General features: G+C 44.8%; 1 protein-coding gene across 11 annotated transcripts in view; it reads left to right on the top strand.

Moving 5' to 3' along the window:
* Window positions 1-19,988, top strand: part of GRAMD1B (GRAM domain containing 1B) — a 253,091-nt gene that overhangs the window by 58,112 nt on the left and 174,991 nt on the right. For 4 of the 11 annotated variants that reach the window (XM_019628333.1, XM_019628334.1, XM_019628331.1 and 1 more), the window contains exon 1: window positions 12,031-12,827. The exons of 1 other annotated variant lie outside the window; for it this stretch is intronic. In XM_019628333.1, coding sequence (XP_019483878.1) covers window positions 12,454-12,827 — 374 coding nt within the window. In that variant the 5' untranslated portion in view covers window positions 12,031-12,453. Of the gene's footprint in view, window positions 1-12,028; window positions 12,828-19,988 lie in introns of those variants that run through there. 6 more of the 11 variants (XM_019628338.1, XM_019628337.1, XM_019628336.1 and 3 more) reach the window with 4 other exon arrangements.

The following is a 19,988-nucleotide window of genomic DNA, read 5'->3' as shown; positions in this document are numbered from 1 at the left end:
GTGTGTGTGTGTGTGAGAGAGAGAGAGAGAGAGAGAGAGAGAGAGAGAGAGAGAGAGAGAGAGAGAGAGAGAAAGTAGAGGAAACTAGATTTTCAGTATCTTAGTGGGATTCAGGACAGTGGGACCAATGCATGCTGACTGGTTGTTCTTTGAGTTCAGCGGTAGGGATTTGATTATGGTGGGGCTGGAGCCTAATGCCCGTCCTGGTTCCAAGTTCCATGGGTGCAAGAGCGAACTTGCACATAATGGGATCATATGAGCATGCCTTCAAGAACGAGACTTTGTTCTGACTAGCAAGATTTAAACCATTGCCTTTCTACATCCTGGAAACAAGTTCCATCTACCTTGGGAGCTAAATCAGAATCTGAAGACCACAGAGAAGCTATTTTTAAAGGTCTTTTAGTGTTCACTAAGCTACCATTTTAGCAGAGGGTGGCAAGCCTCACTTGAAGCAAACCAACTTAGTGGAGCCTGGGCTGCCCCGTTGGTAAGAGTTCAGCATTTCCTCTTTTGTGTGCTTGAAGGGACTGCTTAGAGCAGTGTGTGGACAAACCTGAATAATAGGAGCCGCCTCGAGGCACCAGCACTTGCAGAGCCCTGCAGACTCCCTCATATCTACAGGTTGACTTCCTGGCAGGTAAGAAGTGTCAGAGACACTTAGGTACAAATTAGGAAACAAGAACTACATTGACATTATTTGTCACAAATGAGAAACTGCTTAGATGGCCTGAACATGCCATAAAAAGTATTTCTTGCAAGTATTTCTAACAAGTGAGCTCTAAATATTTGGAATAGTGTTTCTTTTCAAAATATTTAGTATTCATCAACTATAATGATATATACATATAGTCACGGGACATGGAGTAGAGAGTGGGAATGGAGTCAATGGAATTGTAATAGATAAGCATGATATGAGGAGGGGAGGGCAATAGAGGGGGAGAGGGGGGTTGTTACTTTGTGAGGGTGAAAAGGATAACTATTGCATTGTTCTGTACACCTGAAACTAACAATAAAAAAATTTAGTATTTAATAGGAGCTCCCAAGAAAATTAATATTAACTTTGTGGCATGTTTTAGTTAGGGAACAAATAGAAACTGACTGAATTAAACAGGGAAACAAAGTATATCAGTTTGCAGACTATTAATTTATTTACCAAATGCAAATCAAATAAAAGTCTCCACAAAAAGTGACAGAGGGAACCATTTGGAATGTAGCTGAAAATATGTTTTACAGGAAGTTGAAAATGAGAAATAGAGTAGAGTGGAGAAAACTCTGGTTTTGGACGCAGAATACCTGGCTTTGAACCACAACTTGATGCCTAAAGTTCTTAATCAATCTGGGCCACAGTTTCCTCAACTCTAAAATGAGGGAAGTGACACTTGCCTCATAAGATTTTTAATGAGGCTTACTTGAGAAAATATGGTGCTTGGATCAAGGAATCATAGGTGAATCTGAAAATGTTTAGGACTTTGGGACATTTCTAATCTATGCCTGACTAAAGTAGATTTTTCATTTGGTTCCAGTTCTCATTATTATATATTAGCTTTGAACTGAAATGGTAAGAGCATGGAAGTTGATTATTGATAAATATACTTTTATTAAGTAGTGATGATATTCCAAAGTTGTGTATAAATCAAGTAATAGTTAAAATGCATTAGGGGAATTCCCCATATAAAGGGATTCTATTTGTGTAAAGGAAAAAAGGCCTTTCCAAAAGCAAATAACCAGTCTGTTATATCTTTTGTGCAAGTCTGAATGTCTACATGTTAGGATTAGTTCTAGTGAGGTATTTGTGTTTGATTAACTTCCTGCTCTGTGGTGGCTTATGAGGGAATTAGATGCATAAAGAATGTGTGCAGACAAAAGCAGAATGAGGGTTTGGACTCCTTGGTGCCGCTGGTTTTTAAAATTACTCTTTGAGGCTGAAATAATAATTCCAAAATAATACTGTAAGTAATTAAGGTAGAATTTGACCAAAAGATGTTTGATTTACAGAAAGCAGTTTCAGTTCCAGCCTTATGACCTTGAGCTAAGATTTATCTTGCTCGTGCCTCAGTTTTTCATCTGTGAACATGGGACAGGGTGGGAGAAGGATAGACACTGGACTAAATATCTAATGTTTCTTCCAGACCTATAATTCTGTCATGGAAGAAAGGTCTACTGCTCATAGAATTTTCTGTCAGAGTTAACATGTCTCCCAAAAGTACCAGCTTACATCAAGGGAGTGGTTGAAGGTATGGGAAATGACATGCTTTCTTTTCCTGAAAATACAGAGAAAAAAGGCCTCTCAATGTGTCATGACATTTCATGTTAATTTGGACATTCTAAGTTATTCAACAGGTGGCCTCCTCATAGAGTCTGCCTTATTCAAGTTGATCAATTGGATAAAAATGTTCATACATGTAAAGGAACAATCTATTTTAATGAATCCTTTTTGCAAAACAAATTATTTGTATTATATGAATGATCATTCCAACTCATATGTTTTAAAAATCTGCATTTTCATACACCAGGATTGCTTAAAGCAAAATAGGCCTTTCCAGTTTATAGACTCAGAGTTGCAATAGAGAGCTTAGAGATCACTCAGCATAACCGACCCCCATATCCCAATTTCAGGGTATTAAAATGCCATGCAGTCAATGAATTAAGGTGAATTGTGAGGGCAATGGTCCAATTTCAGCTCCTAGAGGAGAGCTGGGAGAAGGTAAGCCTTGGCACTTGCCACTAAGGACAGCTTGAGGGCAGAGTGCAGCCAGGGCTGAGGCAAATAGACTATTCCTGAAAAGTGGGGACATTTGGCAGTGTGATTTTCATCAATGCAAGAGCTCACGCCAAATGCAAAATTTTACAGGAATGAATTATTTATAGTTACTCCCTCTGGATGCAAAAATGAACCACTCAGGTGCGGGGGGAAGGGTTGTCCAGAGCTGCATTACAGAGGCCACATTGAAAATCCTCCTCTGAGCCCAGCCTTCTTTAGTTCCTATGTCATAAGAAAACAATTCCCATTTTTTGTTTGAAATGGTATGTGAAAATTAATATTCCCCCTGGTGCTTGGGAAACTTGCTGTTTTATCTAATCAGAACAAACTGGGCAATTTTTATATTGGGTTGTCGGAAAAGTCATGATGCATTTTTGCAACAAAAAACATAGAAAAAGTACGTCATGACTTTTCTGACAACCCAATAGTTTCAGCATTGTATCTCAGGGTAGTAAGTTACCACTGGTCTGCTCAACCCTAGAAGCAATTAGGAACATTCTGCTCAAAGCACCTCAGACTCTCTGGATCCTGGTTAGTTTGCTTGTGAAAAGTGGATACTTTTCTGATTTATGGGAAGTGGAATAGTCTAAGCTCCAGTCAGAAATAAAAGGCTCAGGGAATCATTTCCTAGAGCTTTGGAGCCATTCACTTTGAGTAAGTTAAGCTTCCAACTCTGAGTCTTGGTCTTTGATCATGCCCTTTATCATCTATGAAGCCTCGTCTTTCGGGTATGTGATTTTAGTTAAAATCTGTGAAAAATAAAAAAAAGTCCCTGTGCCTCCATTTTCTAATCTCAAAAACAGAATGAACAGTGGAGATAAAGTGATGGTTGGACCAGATCTTTGAATTCTCTCTTCCATCATTCTGAAATTTTGTGATCACCAGGATGTAAATTCCTCCAGGGCACAGACTTGCTTTTGTGTACCCCCCTGTTTTCCATCACCCATATCACAGCCTGCTCAATAAATATATGTTGAATGGGTGAATGAAAGAAGATTAATAGTAAATATTATCTCTTGCTTTCATCCCTCACTCAACTGAACATTATGATCCAGTCAAACTGTTCTTTTTGTAATTCCAAGAATACATGCTGTCTTTTACCAGTCAGTGCCTTTGCACATGTGGTCCCTCTGCCTGGAAACATGACCCCCTTGGTGTACCCGGAAAACTCCTCGTCTGCTAACCTTTAACCTTGGATAGCTCCTGTTTCCTTTGTGAAGCTCTCTTTAGATCAAGATCTCTCTCCTCTGGGCTCACACTGCATTTGGTACATGCACTTCTATTGAAGTGGATTTTCTTACCAAATTGTAGGTCTTGGATTGGTTTTCTGCCTCCCCCTCTCCCCCCATATTTGAAAGAACTGAGGCCAGGTTCATTTTTGATAGGCATTCAAAAATTATTTTTAGGAATAAATGAATAGTTTTACAGAAACTCTTTTAGAGTGCCCAGTATTATGGTGTGCTTAGAGTCTGGGCATATTAAATACTTTTTGATTGATTTAATAGATTACCAGGTACACAACAAAGCTTCAATTTTCTTAGCAGATATAGGCAGAATTTCATTTTAAATGGCATAATCACACAGTCACATTTTGTTCCTTCAAAACATACAACTAATAACAATAAAAGATACACACACATGTGCATAACATTTCACAATCTAACTCCAGGTCCTACAAGACTGTTTAACACATAGTAGATGCTCAATACTTATTTGAGAGTGAATAGATGTCTCTCATTCCTTTTAATTCCTGACTTCTGGGGGCAGTTTAATCTAGCAGCCTCCATTTATTCATTCCCTACTTACCCTTTAACCTACGGCAATTGCTTTTTTTTGTCACTCTACTGAAATTGTTCTCTCTGAAGTCATCAATGACCTAATTACAAAATCTAATAGAATTATATCTGTCGACGAAAAAACAACCAGCCTAAGAGAAAGCTTATAAGAGTTTGTTTGAGCCAAACTGACAATTACCGGGAAGCAAAATCTCAACGGATTGAGAAAATGCTCTGCAAAATGGTGGTTTGCAGTTTATTTTGTACACAGAATCAAAGGAGGAGGGTTACATGAAATTCACTGGTGGTAGATTAAGGGGGTGGGAGAAAGCAGAGAGGGGAAATCTCTGGGATTGGATAAAAGTAAATTGGAGAGACAGATACTTCTTTCACACAGGTGGGTACAGGACAGTTAACAGTTCACTTTTTACAGCACATAGAAATAGTAATCAGGAGACAAGCATAATAATGAGGGATTCTATAATTTCCTGCTCTGGTCTGGAAAAGGGGATTTACTGATATTTCAAGGATGTCATCTTAGGTGCAAAAAGACAATAGACAGGCTCACTTAAGGTGAAGATTGAGTGAAGGAAGCTTCAGGCTAAAGATATGACTTCCCGCCATGGCACATCTTAGTTATGATTTTTTTTTTTTTTACGTTCACATCATCTTTTGTGGTTATTTTCAGTTTCCTGAGTTTGTCAGGTTTAACATGTGGCACCTTTTTTTCCACATATCCGTCTTCCTCCTGCCTGACTTCAGGACAGCATTTGGCATCGGAGTTTTAAAGTTTTAAAGACCCTAGTCTAAATTTGTGCTCATCTTCCACTTGCTAGCTGGGCAAACTTGGGCAAGTCACCTTTTAAAATCTCTCTTCCTCAAATGGAGCTTTTGATATCTATTCCTCAGGATGGTTGGGGAGGGTCAAATGGGACTTGGTGCGTGTAGCACAGAGCTCAGTTCCTGGCTTGCAGTAGTCATTCAATAAATTGGCTCTTTTCTTCCCTTGACTTCCCAATCCTTACTCATTCTTGTTTTTTTTTTCTAATCCACACCTCTGAATAAATCTTCATAGGGCTTTACTTTGCCTTGCCCACCTCTCTCATTCCACATTTTTCTCCTGCCCTATTTCTGATTTTCTCTATCTCTTACCTGAACTGTTTGCCATGCATATAGTCGATACTCCAGAAACATGGACTGATTGAATAACAGTCTCCAAATTGGCCTCTGTGTGTCCTATCTTTTGCTTCTCCCCTACGTATTTCAGACTGTCACCAGAATTGACATTCTTCAAATAGAGGTCTACAATGTAACTGCCCCTGCCCCTCCCCCCTAAAAAATCCTTGAGTAGCATTCCCTTGTCTAAAGAATAAAATCTAAACTTTTAACACTCACCACACTCTGACCCTCACATTAGTCCAGCCTCATCTCCTCTTGTGTCTTTCCACATGACCTGACTTCTCTCTCCCTATTTTCAAAAACCCTCCATGAGTTTCTATGCCTCAGGGCCTTGACTCAAACTGTTCCTTTATTCTACAATGCCCTATTCTTCTTTTCTACTGAAATTCATATTGTAAGTCTTAAATATCAATTCCTCCATACAGCCTGCCTAGATCACCTGTTTCCCTGTAGTTAAAATTTATCAATCTTTTCACTTACACCTCATTTGCATTTATATTTTGCACTAATTCTGCCTTGCTAGACTGTGTGCTCCAATGCACACACTGTGTCTTATTTGTTTTGATGTATCCCTGGTACTTACTGAGAAAGGAGGTTCATATAACGATCAAGCTTAACAATTTCTTGTTGAATTAAACTGAATTGGAAATCAACACGAATGGTCCTGTTCCCTAACAAGGGTGTTGTAAAGGAGACTTAATTAGATATAACAAAGACTAACACTTACAGAGCACTTCCTATGAACCAAGCACTGTTCTTAGTGTGCCACACTGTTCCAATGCTCACAACAGCCCCAGGAGGGAGATTTTACAGATGAGGAAACTGAGGCACAGAGAAGTTAAATAAATTAGCTCCAAATCAAACAGCTAGTAAATGGTAGAAAGGGGTCTGAGGCTCAGGTAGCATGCCTTTGGGTCTGTGTACGTAATCAGTAGTGGGTAGTGCAGATAGTATTTGGGGAATTTTCCGAGGACAGCAGCAGAATACTCAGAGCATGCTACCTTTCTTCCTTGCACAAAGACTGTCCTTGTAATATTTAGAGGACAAGCGATGATGTTGGTCTGTACCTTGGTATCTTGGTGTCAAGAACAGGGGCAGCCCAATGTGCAAACATTCTTCTTTGACTCCTAAGCCTTTTGATGAGCAATTAAACCAGGGAGGCTTATCTAATGAGAGTCCTTCTGAGGTGACGTCATTGCTCACCCGGGCCCCTGCCGAAGGCTAGCGGAAATGCTCTGGCAAACTTGTGCATTCCCCACTGCTGACAGGTTTCATCAGTCCTCTGTCCTCAGGAACTGTGACTCCATGAAAGTCCTGAAGCATTTTTTTCTCCCTCTTCCTCAGACGGAGAAGCTGGACATGCTGGCCAACCAACTGTGTTTCACCAGCATCCTCCACCCTCCTATAGCCACACAAACTCAGTATGCTTTTCTCTGACCTCTTCAGTAGCTTGCTCCTCCATGGGGAAATAAGGGAGGGATTAGCGGAAGTAACAGAAATGAGATACCATGGGAGGCGTTCAAGCTTATTGTCTCCAATTCTTTCTCTTGCCCCCTACTCCCTATGTCGAGTCTCTTGCCCCATCACCACCCTAGTGATTGATCCCTGTATTTACCTTTCACTGTGGAAGATCTTAACGCTTCTTGTGGGTTTCAGGGAGGTGCTTAGTATCCAATAATCAAAATGTCTGGAACCAGAAATGTGTCAGTTCAAATAAACTTTGTTTGAGGCATAAGTAAATTTTTTTTTTTTTTAAGAGAAAGAAAATCTGGATCTTACAGACCCATAATGGCAGGGTAGGGACTGGGCCTTTAAGAGATAATCTCTTTCCTGTTACTGCCTCTAACTAGGCTCGTTACCTTTAAAGATGTGCAGAGGAAGTCACTCTCTAACCATCCTGGGTCATACATTTCAGTCCTTAACTGGCCTTACACTCAGTAAATGTTTATCATCTAACCTGAATCTCTCACACTGAGCTCCACACAAACTCATTTCCTCTTGCTCAGCAACAGAGAATAATATCTGGCCATCCTTCATTTTGTATTTGAAGGCAGTTAATAACATTGCTCCCACAGCATTGTTCACATTTCCTGTGTCCCAGATAGCAACAAGTTCCACTTCACGTCTGCCCACTGCCAGCTTTCTTACCTGGAATGTGGGCCAGACCTTGGCCATTCTGAATGTTGTGTAGGACAGGGACTGTGCATCCTAACCGTGGGGGTTGGGAGAATTGTCTGTCTTATGGCACCAGTGTTGGAGGGGACACTCCTGTCTGTGCTCTTGAGAGTTGCCTTCCTGGGCAGATGGGTTGGTGGGGGCTTGCCCCTTTCACCTCACACTCACAGTGGATGGGCACCAAGGAGAAACCTAGCTTCACAGCTGCTAGTTTTCACTTACGTTCCCTCTGTTAACGAAAAACATCCAGCCTAAGAGAAAACTTACAGGAGTTTATCTGAGCCAAACTGTCAACAATTGCCGGGAAGCAAAATCTCAACGGATTGAGAAAACGCTCTGCAAAATGGCGGTTTGCAGCTTATTATATATATAAAATCAAAGGAGGACCGGTACATGAAATCCATTGGTGACAGATTAAGGGGGTGGGGGAGAGAGCAAAGCAGGGAAACCTCTGGGATTGGATGAAAGTAAATTGGAGAGACAGGTACTTCCTTTACATAGGTGGCTGCAGGTTAGCTAAATTAGCTTTTTACAGCACAAAGGGATGGTAATCAGGAGATAAGCATAATAATGAGAAATTTGCAGTTTTTAGCTCTGGTCTGGAAAAAGGATTAAAGATGTTGTCTTAGGTGCAGAAAAATAGACAGGCCCACTGTAAAAGCACAGACCAAATTTATGAAGGAAGCTAAAGATGTGACTTCCCACCATGGCCCACTTGATTACAAAAGTTTTTATGCTCACGCCATCCTATGTGGTTATTTTCAATCTCCTGAGCTTGTCAGGTTTAACCTGTGGCCCTTTTCTGTCCACACCTCCTGGAAGTTTTGGCTGAATAATGGACTTACGTAGTTTATGTGTCTCCAGAAGTAATAGACAGGTGTTGGGTGTCTTGTATCTGTAGGGAAAGGGAACCTTAACAGCTGAGAATAAACAACAGTTGCTTGGTAATATGAGCTCCTTGCATTTAAGTCAGAGGCCTGGCAGCCGGGTGGGGGAAGGGAAGACCAGGTTGTGCTGGCTACCACCTGTCTGGGAGACCAGAGGTGAGGTTAGTTTCCCAGAGAACCAGGAAGTCTGCTGAGAGCTAAATATGGGAGAGAGGTGGGGAGAAACTTGGAGAAGAATGCAGTGGCTGAGATTCTGAAGCAGGCCCTGGAAACTCTTGGATCCTGACTCCCTCACACCAGTTGCTTTGGGAAATAGTTTTTCAAAACTTTGCACTTCCATTTCCCCACTTGTAAAATAATTGACGCATCATTTCGTGATACACCAAACTAAAGTGAGGGCTCGAGCTACAGGGGACCTGCTTTCCAGAGCTAATGCATTTGATGAGACTTTGGTGGCTTCTAACTAGCTTTGGAAGACCCAGTTCAAGTTCTGGCTTTGTCATTGGTTACTGTAATTGTTACTTATCTATGACCTTAGATACAGTCCTACATCACTCCTAGGTTGCTGGGAAGATAAAATATTACATATGAAAGCCATTTACAAAAGTGTAAAAGTTACTATACAAATAAAACATACAGAACACTGGAGAGAATCAAAGGAAGGAGAAACTTAGTTCTTCCCTCAAGGTCCTTATAGTCTTAACAGTAATGATGGCTCACAGTTGTAGGGCATTGCATTTTTCAAAGCAGTGTCCCTTTTATCATCATCTTACTTGACAGTGCCATAGGAAAAAGTGAACCAAAACAGCTGGGGTTTGTGTTTTGAATAGGGTTTTAATGGATGAAAAAGTTACGGCTTAGCGCAAAGAAGGGACTGTAGGTGGAAGTGAGCAAGGGCAGTGTTAAGAGACTTGGGGTACTCTGGGTATTTGCTTCTCAGCCAAGTGTAACCATTTCAGATTTAGTTTGGAGAAGGTTTTTCCTCGGGCCATGTGAAATGGAAATAAATCATTGTCCACTACTGCTGTGCCCTAAGCTTAAGTGAAATCTCATAGGATTTTAGATTTTAGGTGCAGAATCTATTGTGGGTGGAAAAAGGGGCTGAAGTGTGTGGGAAGACAGAGCTGGCGACTCTTCCTTCTTTTAAGAGCCATACATTTAAATTCGGAGTGCTCACCATAGACTTCAGTGGGGCCTGCTCCCCTGTGAATCTCCCTTTCCCCAAAATATCCATTGAATCTTTTGGCCCCTGTATTGTGGACCTTCCCAGTTTTAAAAATTTGTTTTGTTTTTAGCTTCCAAGTGAAAGTAGCATCCCAGATTCCCTTCATGTCTCCTTCTACAGGCAGGTTCCTTGACCTGGGAAGTTATCAGATCCCCTGCAGAGCCCCTGTCCTTGGAGGAAAAATCCAAGGTCGTAAGCCTATCTGTGGTGGCTTGGTTTAGCTCTGGACCCTGAAGTTGGGACTGATGGCCCAGCCTGTTCGTCATTCCTGGAGCTGGAAGAAGTGTCCTGCTTCTTGCCAGGTCTGACACCTGATGGGTAGGGGTTTCTCCTTTCTGTGCCACATCCGGGACTTAAAATAGAATGATACTAAACCACCCTTGAGGAAGCCAGTGGCCGGATGTGGAGACTCAGAAATAAGATGGACTTGATGTTCCTGGAGTCATTTATGGGTGGCTTATCTGTCCACCCAAAAGCCTTGGCTTTTAGGCCCCAGTATCTTTCTCCCCTGAGCAAAAAGTACTCCCCTCAGCTTCCCCATCTTTGTGGAGGTTGTGTAATGTCAAGTTGCCTTGAGCTCTCCTCCATGTGTCATTGCAGGGCAGGATGGACCCATGGTCAGCTGTCACATGTGATGTCTTGCTAAACTGCAGGAACATATTTTTCTTGTAATGAGTTCTTGTGATCTTTAGGGATGTGTTTTTTCCTCAGCTTTGGAACAGTTGTGAAATATTCCCACGAACATCTTACTGGCAGAGAAACTGGGCACTGGCCCCCAATCGGAAATTAGACTCACAGAGGAGCAGAGAAGAGTAGGTGAATCAGATTGTGGACTTAATGGTGCATTCTTTTGTGCTCTTCCAGGTCTATTTGAAATGCTAGGGTCTCTACTTTAGTTCTCATTTGCAGGACTTTCCAGAGAGGCAAATGCACTGGGCTGGGAGGGAGGAGAATGGGTGATAGATATAACCTCTGTTGTAGGAGCTAGGCTGGTGTAGACTCAATCCCGACACAGAGCGCTCAGTAGGGTGAATTACTTCCAGGGCCAATCTGTCAGAGCAGTACCTGGGTATATGGAGTGAGGGGCGTCAGCATAGTTTGGGACACTACAGGACTGACCCAAAATTTCCAGGTTCCATGACTTGAGACATACTAGACTTCGTGACCCAGTCCATGCCCTTTGTAGGTTGAAGCAGGAATCAAATCACCGCCCAGGAACACAAAGGGCACACCCTCTGCTCCCTGGGGCTTTGCTGGATGCTTTGTCTCTGGATGCACACCCTGTAATTTGATTCTTTGCTTGGGATGGGGCTATGGTATTGACAGGGTTGCTCCAGATTACAGGGATCAGTCCCTTTTCCTTACTGGCCTGTGTGTTCTGTGTCTCTGAGATCCTATGTCTGTCTTTCCTTGGTATGTCATGTCTGCTGTCTCAGCGTATTCCACAGAAGAACTGTTCTCTATTCCCCGCTTGTCATTTTGGAAGTGGCCTCCAGGAAACTTGCTGTCTCCCTCTGACTATGCCCAGGCTTCCTGTGCCCCCACCTGCACCCCAGATAGTTCAATGAAGGCACCTTTCTTAGAAGAGATCCAACGGGAAAAGTCCCCTAGTTTTCCCTCAACCGTGTATCATGGGTGGCCTTGGAGAGGGTGGACTGAATTCCCTGATTCCTCCCTTCCGCCTACCCACCCCGCTTTCCCCCAGGAAAAGCAGGGAGTGAGATTAATGAGAGCTGCCTGGCCAATCGTCGCTTTGAGAAAGTTTGGTTTGTGCTCCTATTTCATTAGGCTGATTGGAGCAGCCTTAACTCGGAGGTAGAGCCCCTCCCAAGGGAGTCCGTGTACAGTTACACTAGCTGTAGCTGCCAGTGCCTGCCCTTTCTGGACAGATATGACCTCCTCTCACCGCCCCCCTCCCCCCATTTTTTTTTTCGTTTTGTTTTTATCCATAGTTTCTCTCTGTCTCTGCCTCTCTCTCTCCCCCCCCCCCATTCTCCTCCCACCTCTGCCTCTTCCTCCTGCTCTCTGCCTCCCTGCAGCACCAAGCCAGCTCCCCAGCCTGGTCTACCGCACGCAAACCGCTGAGAGTTTGCTGAGCCGCCCCCTGGGGCCCCGGGCTGCCGAGTCCCGCTAAGGCACAGACGCCAGCGAGCGAGGGAGAGCCGCGATAGAAAAACAAGCAGGCGCGCGCGGGGAGCCCCAGGAGGGCGACCGGGTGGCTGGCAGGCGCGGCCGGCCGGAGGACCGACGCGCGGAAAAGTTAGCCTCCCGGCGGCCGCGCGCCTAGCCGCGCCACGGGCCCTGGCACTCTCTCCCCGCGGCGCTCCGGAGAGGAACTTGATCTTCCTGCAGCTCGAGCCGCGAGCGTTACCCAACGTGAGCGGGCCGAGTGCCCTGGGCGAGGGGGGGAGCAGGACGCGGCCAGCGGGAGCGGAGCGGCGACGGGAACCCATGCCGGCGGCCAACCTGATGGAGAACCTGCAGCTGCCCGCCCTGCAGGTGGCCGGGCCGCAGGGCGCGCCCGAGGGCAGCCCGGTCTGGTCCAGCTCGTCGACCCCCACGCTCCGCCGCCGGCGCTTCAAGATGCATCGCACAAAGAACGTGCACGAGCAGAGCCTAGAGGCCGGGCTGGCCCGGGACCTGCCCGGCGTCTTGGCTCCTGGCAAGGAGTTCCTGCAGCTGCCCGCCATCGAAATCACGCCCTCCAGCGACGAGGACACCCCGTGGTCCAACTGCTCCACACCCAGCGCTTCCCCGCGCCGAAAACGCTTCCTCCTCCGCAAGTGGCTGAGGGTGAGGGAGCGGAAGGAGTGCAGTGAAAGCAGGTACGTCTCAGTTCTGCCACCGGCCTTTCTTCTCTTGTTCCCCCCCACCCCACCCACCCCCGCTCCCCAGAGCCGTCCGGGGCCCAGGGCACCCTAGCGGAAATTTCGAAGGAATGCAGGAGCCCTTCACCCCCAGGGGCTTCAGGCACTGCGGCACCCGGCACAAGGGCTAGTGACACTTGAGCTTGCACTCTTGTCACCCACCTCCCCAACCCATGGGTAGGGGCCAGTGATTTTAATGTATATGTAATACATTTGCAAGGGGCTTCACACTGCATTTCATCTCATTTGATCCTCACAGCCAAATGAATAATAAAGGCCATAGCAGGTAATATTATTGTGCCTCTATCGAGTGCAGGTCATTATGGTAACCATTTCACTATCTCCAAATTTAATCCTCACAAAAACTCTTTGAGGTAGATATTACTATTATTCCCATTTTACAGATGGAGATAGCAGAAGGCGGGAGAGATGAAGTGGCTTCTCCACTTAGAGTTATATTTCTATATTCCATTTCTGTTTTTATTATTTTATTTTTGGCCTTACAAGGTTGCCTTTCCTGGCCCACATGTCTAGAAGAGGTGGTGGAGTTTTCGTGTTGAGTGAGCTACATTTCCTACCCCAGAGGGCCGTTAGATATCTAGCTAGGCCTGGTCCGTGCCACTATGGTGTGTGCCAGCAACTTTTTTGTGTGGGTCAACGTGGCACCTGCGTAATGGGGGAAGTTGGCTTTCCCTATGCAGGGAATCAGTATAGAACATGGTAGGTAGGACAGCTCCACACAGCGTTGGCCAGGACTTGTGTTTGAGCCAAGTCCATAGCCAGATGGAGGGGACAGTCCTCATTGGTTCACTGATGCCATGGACCCCATCCATTTACTTTCAGACTCTAGGGCCCTGTCTCTTAACAGTGGTCTGTGCTGTTGTGTGGGGCAACTGAGAGATTGGCCAGCTTCTCTGGGACTCCTCCCAATCTATTCAATTTCATGTGTTTCAATTTAACAAGTACTTGTTGAATGTTCTTGTGAGCTCAGTCTGGTACCAGCTTGTGACGTGCTCCAGGAGGAAGGAGCGGGGGCTGGGTAGGATGAGGGGATGTGGAAGTTGAAGGATGCAAGGAGACTTGGATGAGAAATGAAGACATGAGTTTCATTCGTATTGAAGAGATGGAGCCATTGGAAGACATATACTATGTCTGCCACATGGTAATGATTGTACAAGAAAAGAGGAGAAAGACTTGTGGAAGGAAGATACTCAAACCGGGACAAATACCAGATAAGCAGTAGAAAATGGTAGGAAAAGTATGAGGTCGGGGCATGTGATCAGGAAAGGGAAACAGTCTGGGCAAAGGCATAGGAACAGGGTGAGCTATGTGTCTTTGGGGGGACATTGTGAATCAGCCGGTTCATGCAGAGGACGAGCATTCAAAGCCGTCTAGGGTTTCTCTTTTCTGGGTGCAGTGACTGGATGTGGTTCTCTCTACAGGTGCAGAGGTAGAGCTTTTGTTCTGGGACTTTTTGTGGACCTGGGGATAACAATTTTTTTTTTTGTCTAATACTACATCCTGCTGCCTTTTCCACAGAGTAGAGGGCACTCTTGGTGGGAGCTCATCTTGAACTAAAAGAGTTCATTATGGTTTGTCAGCTTTCTTTTCAAATGTGAAAGACCCCAAAAGAGACCCTCTTTTGACCTTGAGATTCTGCCATGGAGACGGAGGACAAAATTGCTGACCAGGGTGGGGATGGTGTGGATTTGGTTAGATTGAAGGAAGGCTTCTCTGGTTTTGAGAGTTGTCTAAGGGTGCAGTGGAATCCCCATTTTTATAGGAGCAGGGAATGTACTCTTAAAAATCAGGAAGGATTTTCACTTCCTAGGAGTAGTTTAAGTCAGTTCTTTTAAATGGTGGTTTGTTGCATTAGAAGAATATAAGCATATATGTAGAAAAAAACAGACTGAATTCAAGCCCAAATTTCTCTGACTCAAATCTCTACTCTTAATCACTGATATACTGCCTCCTGTTGGAATCTGTCTGGATTGTGGCTAAAACACAATCCCGTCATTTGTAGGCCTTGGAAATAGAAGAAAGAAAAGAAGCCATCAAGAGTTAGACGCCAACAAAATTTCCCTGAGAAGGAGGTGGCATTTAGAGGCAGTAGAGTTCTATCATTTATTAGCTGTGGAATCTCGAACACCTCACTTCACCTCTATGTGTCTCACTTTCTCCATCTGTGGAAGGGGTGTCTGTAGGTTAATGGGAAGTCTCCAGTAATACACGTGAAAATGTTTTATAAATTTCCCCTTGCTGTGTGGGGGTGAAGGACTATTGTCATTGTTCTGTATCTCACGTGGAGTGGGTGTGTGCTTGAGAGTAGGAAGTTATAGACTCACGTGGCCTGGAGCCACACCTGGGACTCCTCACACATTACATATTTGGAAACGATGATTGGAAAATGACTGCTCTGGCTTGGATTAGGGGAGATTAGCATACCAGGCCCAGTGTGGCGTCTTTCCTCATTACATTCCCAACCACAAATCTACCTCTCCATATACAGAGAAAAGCACCTTTAGGCCTGTGATGGAATTCTCTCTGATGTAGTAGAAGGCAAGGGGCTGAGAATGCCACAGCTTGTGGATTTTAACTGTTTCAAAGTTGAAAATACAAAGAGGATCATGAGACCCCTTTCTTCTCCTTAACCTTGGGAAGAAAGAAGTGGAGAAAATGATGTTTTTAGCATGGTTTTGGGATCCAAGGACTCAGCGATACAGCCCTGAATTACTCTAAGTCCAATCTTGTCTGGTTCATCTTTGTATCTTCACTGGCCTTGCATGGTGAGCCATAGATGTTTTGATGAATCAATTAATAATGAGTGAATTAATGACTTATTTCTGTAGTGTTTGGAATGGAGTTCTCTTTATTCGTGAGTCAGGAAAAATTTCCTTGACGAGATGAGTCCAGAGCTGAGGTTGTTGTTTTTTTTCTTCTGTTTTTTTTTTTTATTGAGATATAATATACATACCATACAATTCACTCTTTTTTTTTTTTTTAAAGATTTTTATTGGGGAATTGGGGGGAGGGGAACAGCGTTGGGGAATCGGGGAAGGGGAACAGACAGGTAGACAAATTGCTGTTTTTGTTCTTCAGTCTAGTTGTGGAGGACGTTGCTTCACTTGCCCATGTTTGTATGATCATTGTGCTCTTCCCAGGTGAGGCAATCGGTCGCCCGTCATTGGTCGGCCGCTCACAGTGGCTCCCAGCAGCTCACAGTGGCTCCCAGCAGCTCACACCGGCTGCCGGCCGCTCACATAGCTCAAGGCAACCCACTGCAGCCCCACTGCAGCCTATGCCGTCGCCTGCGACTCACAGTAGCCCAGCTCCAGGTCGAGCTGTTGTTCAGCATCTTAGAGGGCCAGTGTCACTGGCCCTCAATGTGGGATAGAAACCGCAGCCCTGCTGCTCAGAACTGGTGCTCCCAAGCAAGCTCTTAACCAGCTGAGCAACTCGGCCGGCCCCAATTCACTCTAAGTATACAATTCAATGGCTTTTAGTATATTTACAAAAATGTGCAGCCATCACCACAGTCAATTTTGGAACATTTTCATGACCTCAAAAAGAAACCTGTATCCTTTATATATCACCCTTAATCCCCATATTCCTCATGCCTCTAGCCCTAGACAACCTGGAATCTACTTTCTGTGGGGCTGGATTTTGAATGGGGACTAATGCCTATTGGTGAAAGCAGTTTGGGTGTTTTGGCTTGAAGATGGGGATGGATGACCAAGTGTGGTCTTGATGAGGGACGTGGAAAAATGAGGGTGGAGAGGTGATGAGCTGATAAACTATGATTTATGTGGAAGAACTTGAATTTCAATTACTCTGTCAGCCATCAAAGATGCATTGAAATCTTATAGACAGTGTGCTTTATATATAAAGAGGATTCAACTCAATGGGGAGCCATTGTAGGCTCTGGAACCTGGGAGATACATACTCTGAATGGTATTTGAAGCAATTAATTCTTGCTATTCTGTGTGAACTGGGTGGTGGGGTAGAGGCCAGAGCCTTGCACTGTTCTTTCAGTGGTCTAGCTGGGAATTGTTTTGTTAGCCACCATTTAGCACAAGGTGGTCCCGTTATTGTTTGCTGGCCGTGTTGCCCTCTGAGCTCCTTGAATAATGCAGTCTTATGTTGATGGGGGCAAGCTCTTAGAATGAGTACCTTTATGTTTCCCGAAATCCCTTGGCCATAACTGACTGTGATGATTGTTCAAAACCCATATTGAGGATCAGAGTCCCTCTCTGACCTGCTGGATTACGGCAATCTCATAAATTGAATTGAACCCTATCTTCCAGGATGGCATCCTGTCGTTCTCGGAAGGGGGAAGGGAAAGCTGACAAGGGGCAAGTAAATAGGTATGGATGTCTAACTGCAGGGCACACAGAAGTCCTTCTTTGCTTCTCTCTTACCATTTGTACCACCTTTCCCCTTGGCTGTTCTGCCCCTTCTTCTATATAACATACCTACCTGTCATGATTGCTCACAGTCTAACAGTCTGGCAGCTAGAGAGTTTCGTCAACCTGGAGCCTCAGGGTTTCTGCTTACACATCTGACCTCAGTCGGTGCCTCTCACTGATTCTGCCCAGCCTGGTAGGCCAGGTTACCCATCTGGTGCCAGCCTAGCTGGGTTTGCAGGTAATGAATATACAGCATTGGTATATTTATCTTGAGTCTCCATCCCCTTCCTCTGACCTTTAGAGCAAATCTTGCTTCCGGTTTCAGCTCAGTTTCCAGGGGAGCAGGGTGCTCCAAATGCTCTGTGTGTAGCCTGCCATGTATGAGAAGCACAGGGAGCATGGGAGAGAGAAAACTCTTTTCTTAACACAAAGCATCAAACCAAATGCAAAGGAGACCTGTGATTTGTCAGCAGATTAAGTAAGTAAGCAGTGCTGGATCAGGTTAAACTAGCAAAAATCTCCACCAGACCCATAATTCCTTGAGGGTGGGGAGGGTGTCTTACTTTGTGCCAAGTTTTCTAAGCGCCTGAAGTGCGCAATTACATTTAATCCTCACAACCCCCCCCCCCAGGTGGGTTTTACAGCTGACGAACCTGAAGTTCAGAGATGAACTTGCTCCTGATCAAACAGAAGCAAGGATGAGATTTGAATCATGTTCTTCAGAGCCCAGAGCCTGAGCTCTTTATAACTACCCTGTACCATCTCCCTAGGACCTGAGAATAATCGACCCTTGCGTATGTAATAACCGTACAGGTGGAGGGGGAGGTTATGAAGGAAGGTAGAACGGGGTCAAGAAGATAGGGAGGCTGCTGAGGAGACTGGTGGAGTGGTTGTGGGTGTTGATGAAAAACATCCAGCCTAAGAGAAAACTTATAAGAGTTTATTTGAGCCAAACTGTTGACAATTGCCGGGAAGCAAAATCTCAATGGATTGAGAAAATGCTCCGCAAAATGGCAGTTTGCAGTTTATTTTATACATGAAATCAAAGGAGGAAGGTTACATGAAATCCACTGGTGATAGATTAAGGGGGTGGGAGAAAGCAAAACGGGGAAATCTTTGGGATTGGGTAAAAGTACATTGGAGAGACAGGTACTCCTCCCACACAGGTGGGTGCAGGATAGCTAACAGTTCGCTCTTTACAGCACATAGAGATGGTAATCAGGAGACAAGCATGATAATGAGGAATTTTGCAGTTTCCAGCTCTGTTCCAGAAAAAGGATTAATGATGTTATCTTAGGTACAAAAAGACAAAGAACAGGCCCATTGAAAAGGCACAGATTAACTTAATGAGGAAGCTCAGAGATGTGACTTCCTCCATGGCCCACGTTAGTTAAGAATTTTTATGTTCACACCACCCTCTGGTTATTTTCAGTCTCCTGAGCTTGTCGGGTATAACATGTGGCCCCTTTTCCGTCCACATGGGCAAGCACAGTGATGTGTGAGGCCAATGCCAATTGGCCTAAGTGAACTGCTCCGTGAGAAACAGCCAATCTTTGGCTGTAAATGTGGTTTCCAGATTCAGACCATTTGTGGAAACTGAGAAGTTAGAGATGGAGCCTTGTGGGCTGCTTCACACTGGCCAGGTTCCTCTGTGGGAGTTGGTATTTTGAAAGTTTCCATGGTGGTTTATGGACTCAAGGGGTGCCAATTACATGTCAGGCAAGTGAGGAGGAGGACCCTGGAGCAGCTTGACAGGTGATAAGTCGGCCCTGCTTGGTTCCTTTCTCCCAGGTACTATCTATGCACCAGTTGCTATGATGGTCATTGATAATTGCTTCTAGGGTAACACTGAAGTTTTCATTAAGGCATCTGAATGGCTAAGCTGCCAGTGGGGAATTTCCTTCCTGACCCCAGTGAGTGGGCCACTGGGCCCTGAAGCAGGTGTTTAGACAGAGCCAAGGGCCCTGAGAGCCTGGAGGTGGTTGCTGGGTTGCTGTGTATACAAGAGCTTTATGGAGTCTGAGGGCTTTTCCTGGGGGGGGCCTTTGCCCTTTTGTGGTTCTTTCCCCCACATTAGTGTGGTGACTCACCAAGGGGCTGTTGTACTCCATGTGATGGAAGATAACAGCTTTTAAACAATTTGGGATGGAGGGCAGGAGGGAGAGGGAGGGTCTGTGTGCTCCTGTCCTGCAACTTTGGAGCCTGAGAAATCTTCCTTCTCTCAGAGGAGACGGGAAAGCTTCCATCAAGGATGCGTAACCAAAAACTGAAGGTGGACCTTCAGGTGGGAGGAGGGAGGCAGGATGGAGATGCTTCAGAGCTGGTGAAAAAAGATGTCAGGCAATGGCTCCCCCCCCCCCAATGTTACTGTGGGCAGCCATGTGTCATCTCCTAAAGACAGTCCTGGTGTGAAATAGTTTCCTCTGTTTTCAGACCATGTGTCTGGATTTTTTTATTCCGATAACACAAGAAAATGTGGCTATGCCTTAGCTAAAACTAGTGGTAGAAGAGGAGCGGGATAAGGACATCCACAGTGTTTTCATTTGAGGCCCTGATACGTTGTTTTGGCTAGATGATGTGAAGCCTTTCTTCTGCATCCTTTGTGGATACCGTGGGTTGAGATTGGTTGTCCAACCCTGATTTGTAGATGAGATAAAGAAATAAGGTGATTAGGCCCACCATGGTGGCAGATCTGGGTTATTTATGGCCTGGG

This window comes from Hipposideros armiger, unplaced genomic scaffold (genome assembly GCF_001890085.2).
Source record: "Hipposideros armiger isolate ML-2016 unplaced genomic scaffold, ASM189008v1 scaffold_781, whole genome shotgun sequence".
Taxonomy (NCBI): domain Eukaryota; kingdom Metazoa; phylum Chordata; class Mammalia; order Chiroptera; family Hipposideridae; genus Hipposideros; species Hipposideros armiger.
The sequence above is the reverse complement of the archived record's forward strand: the minus strand, read 5'-3'. Positions and strand labels throughout refer to the sequence as shown.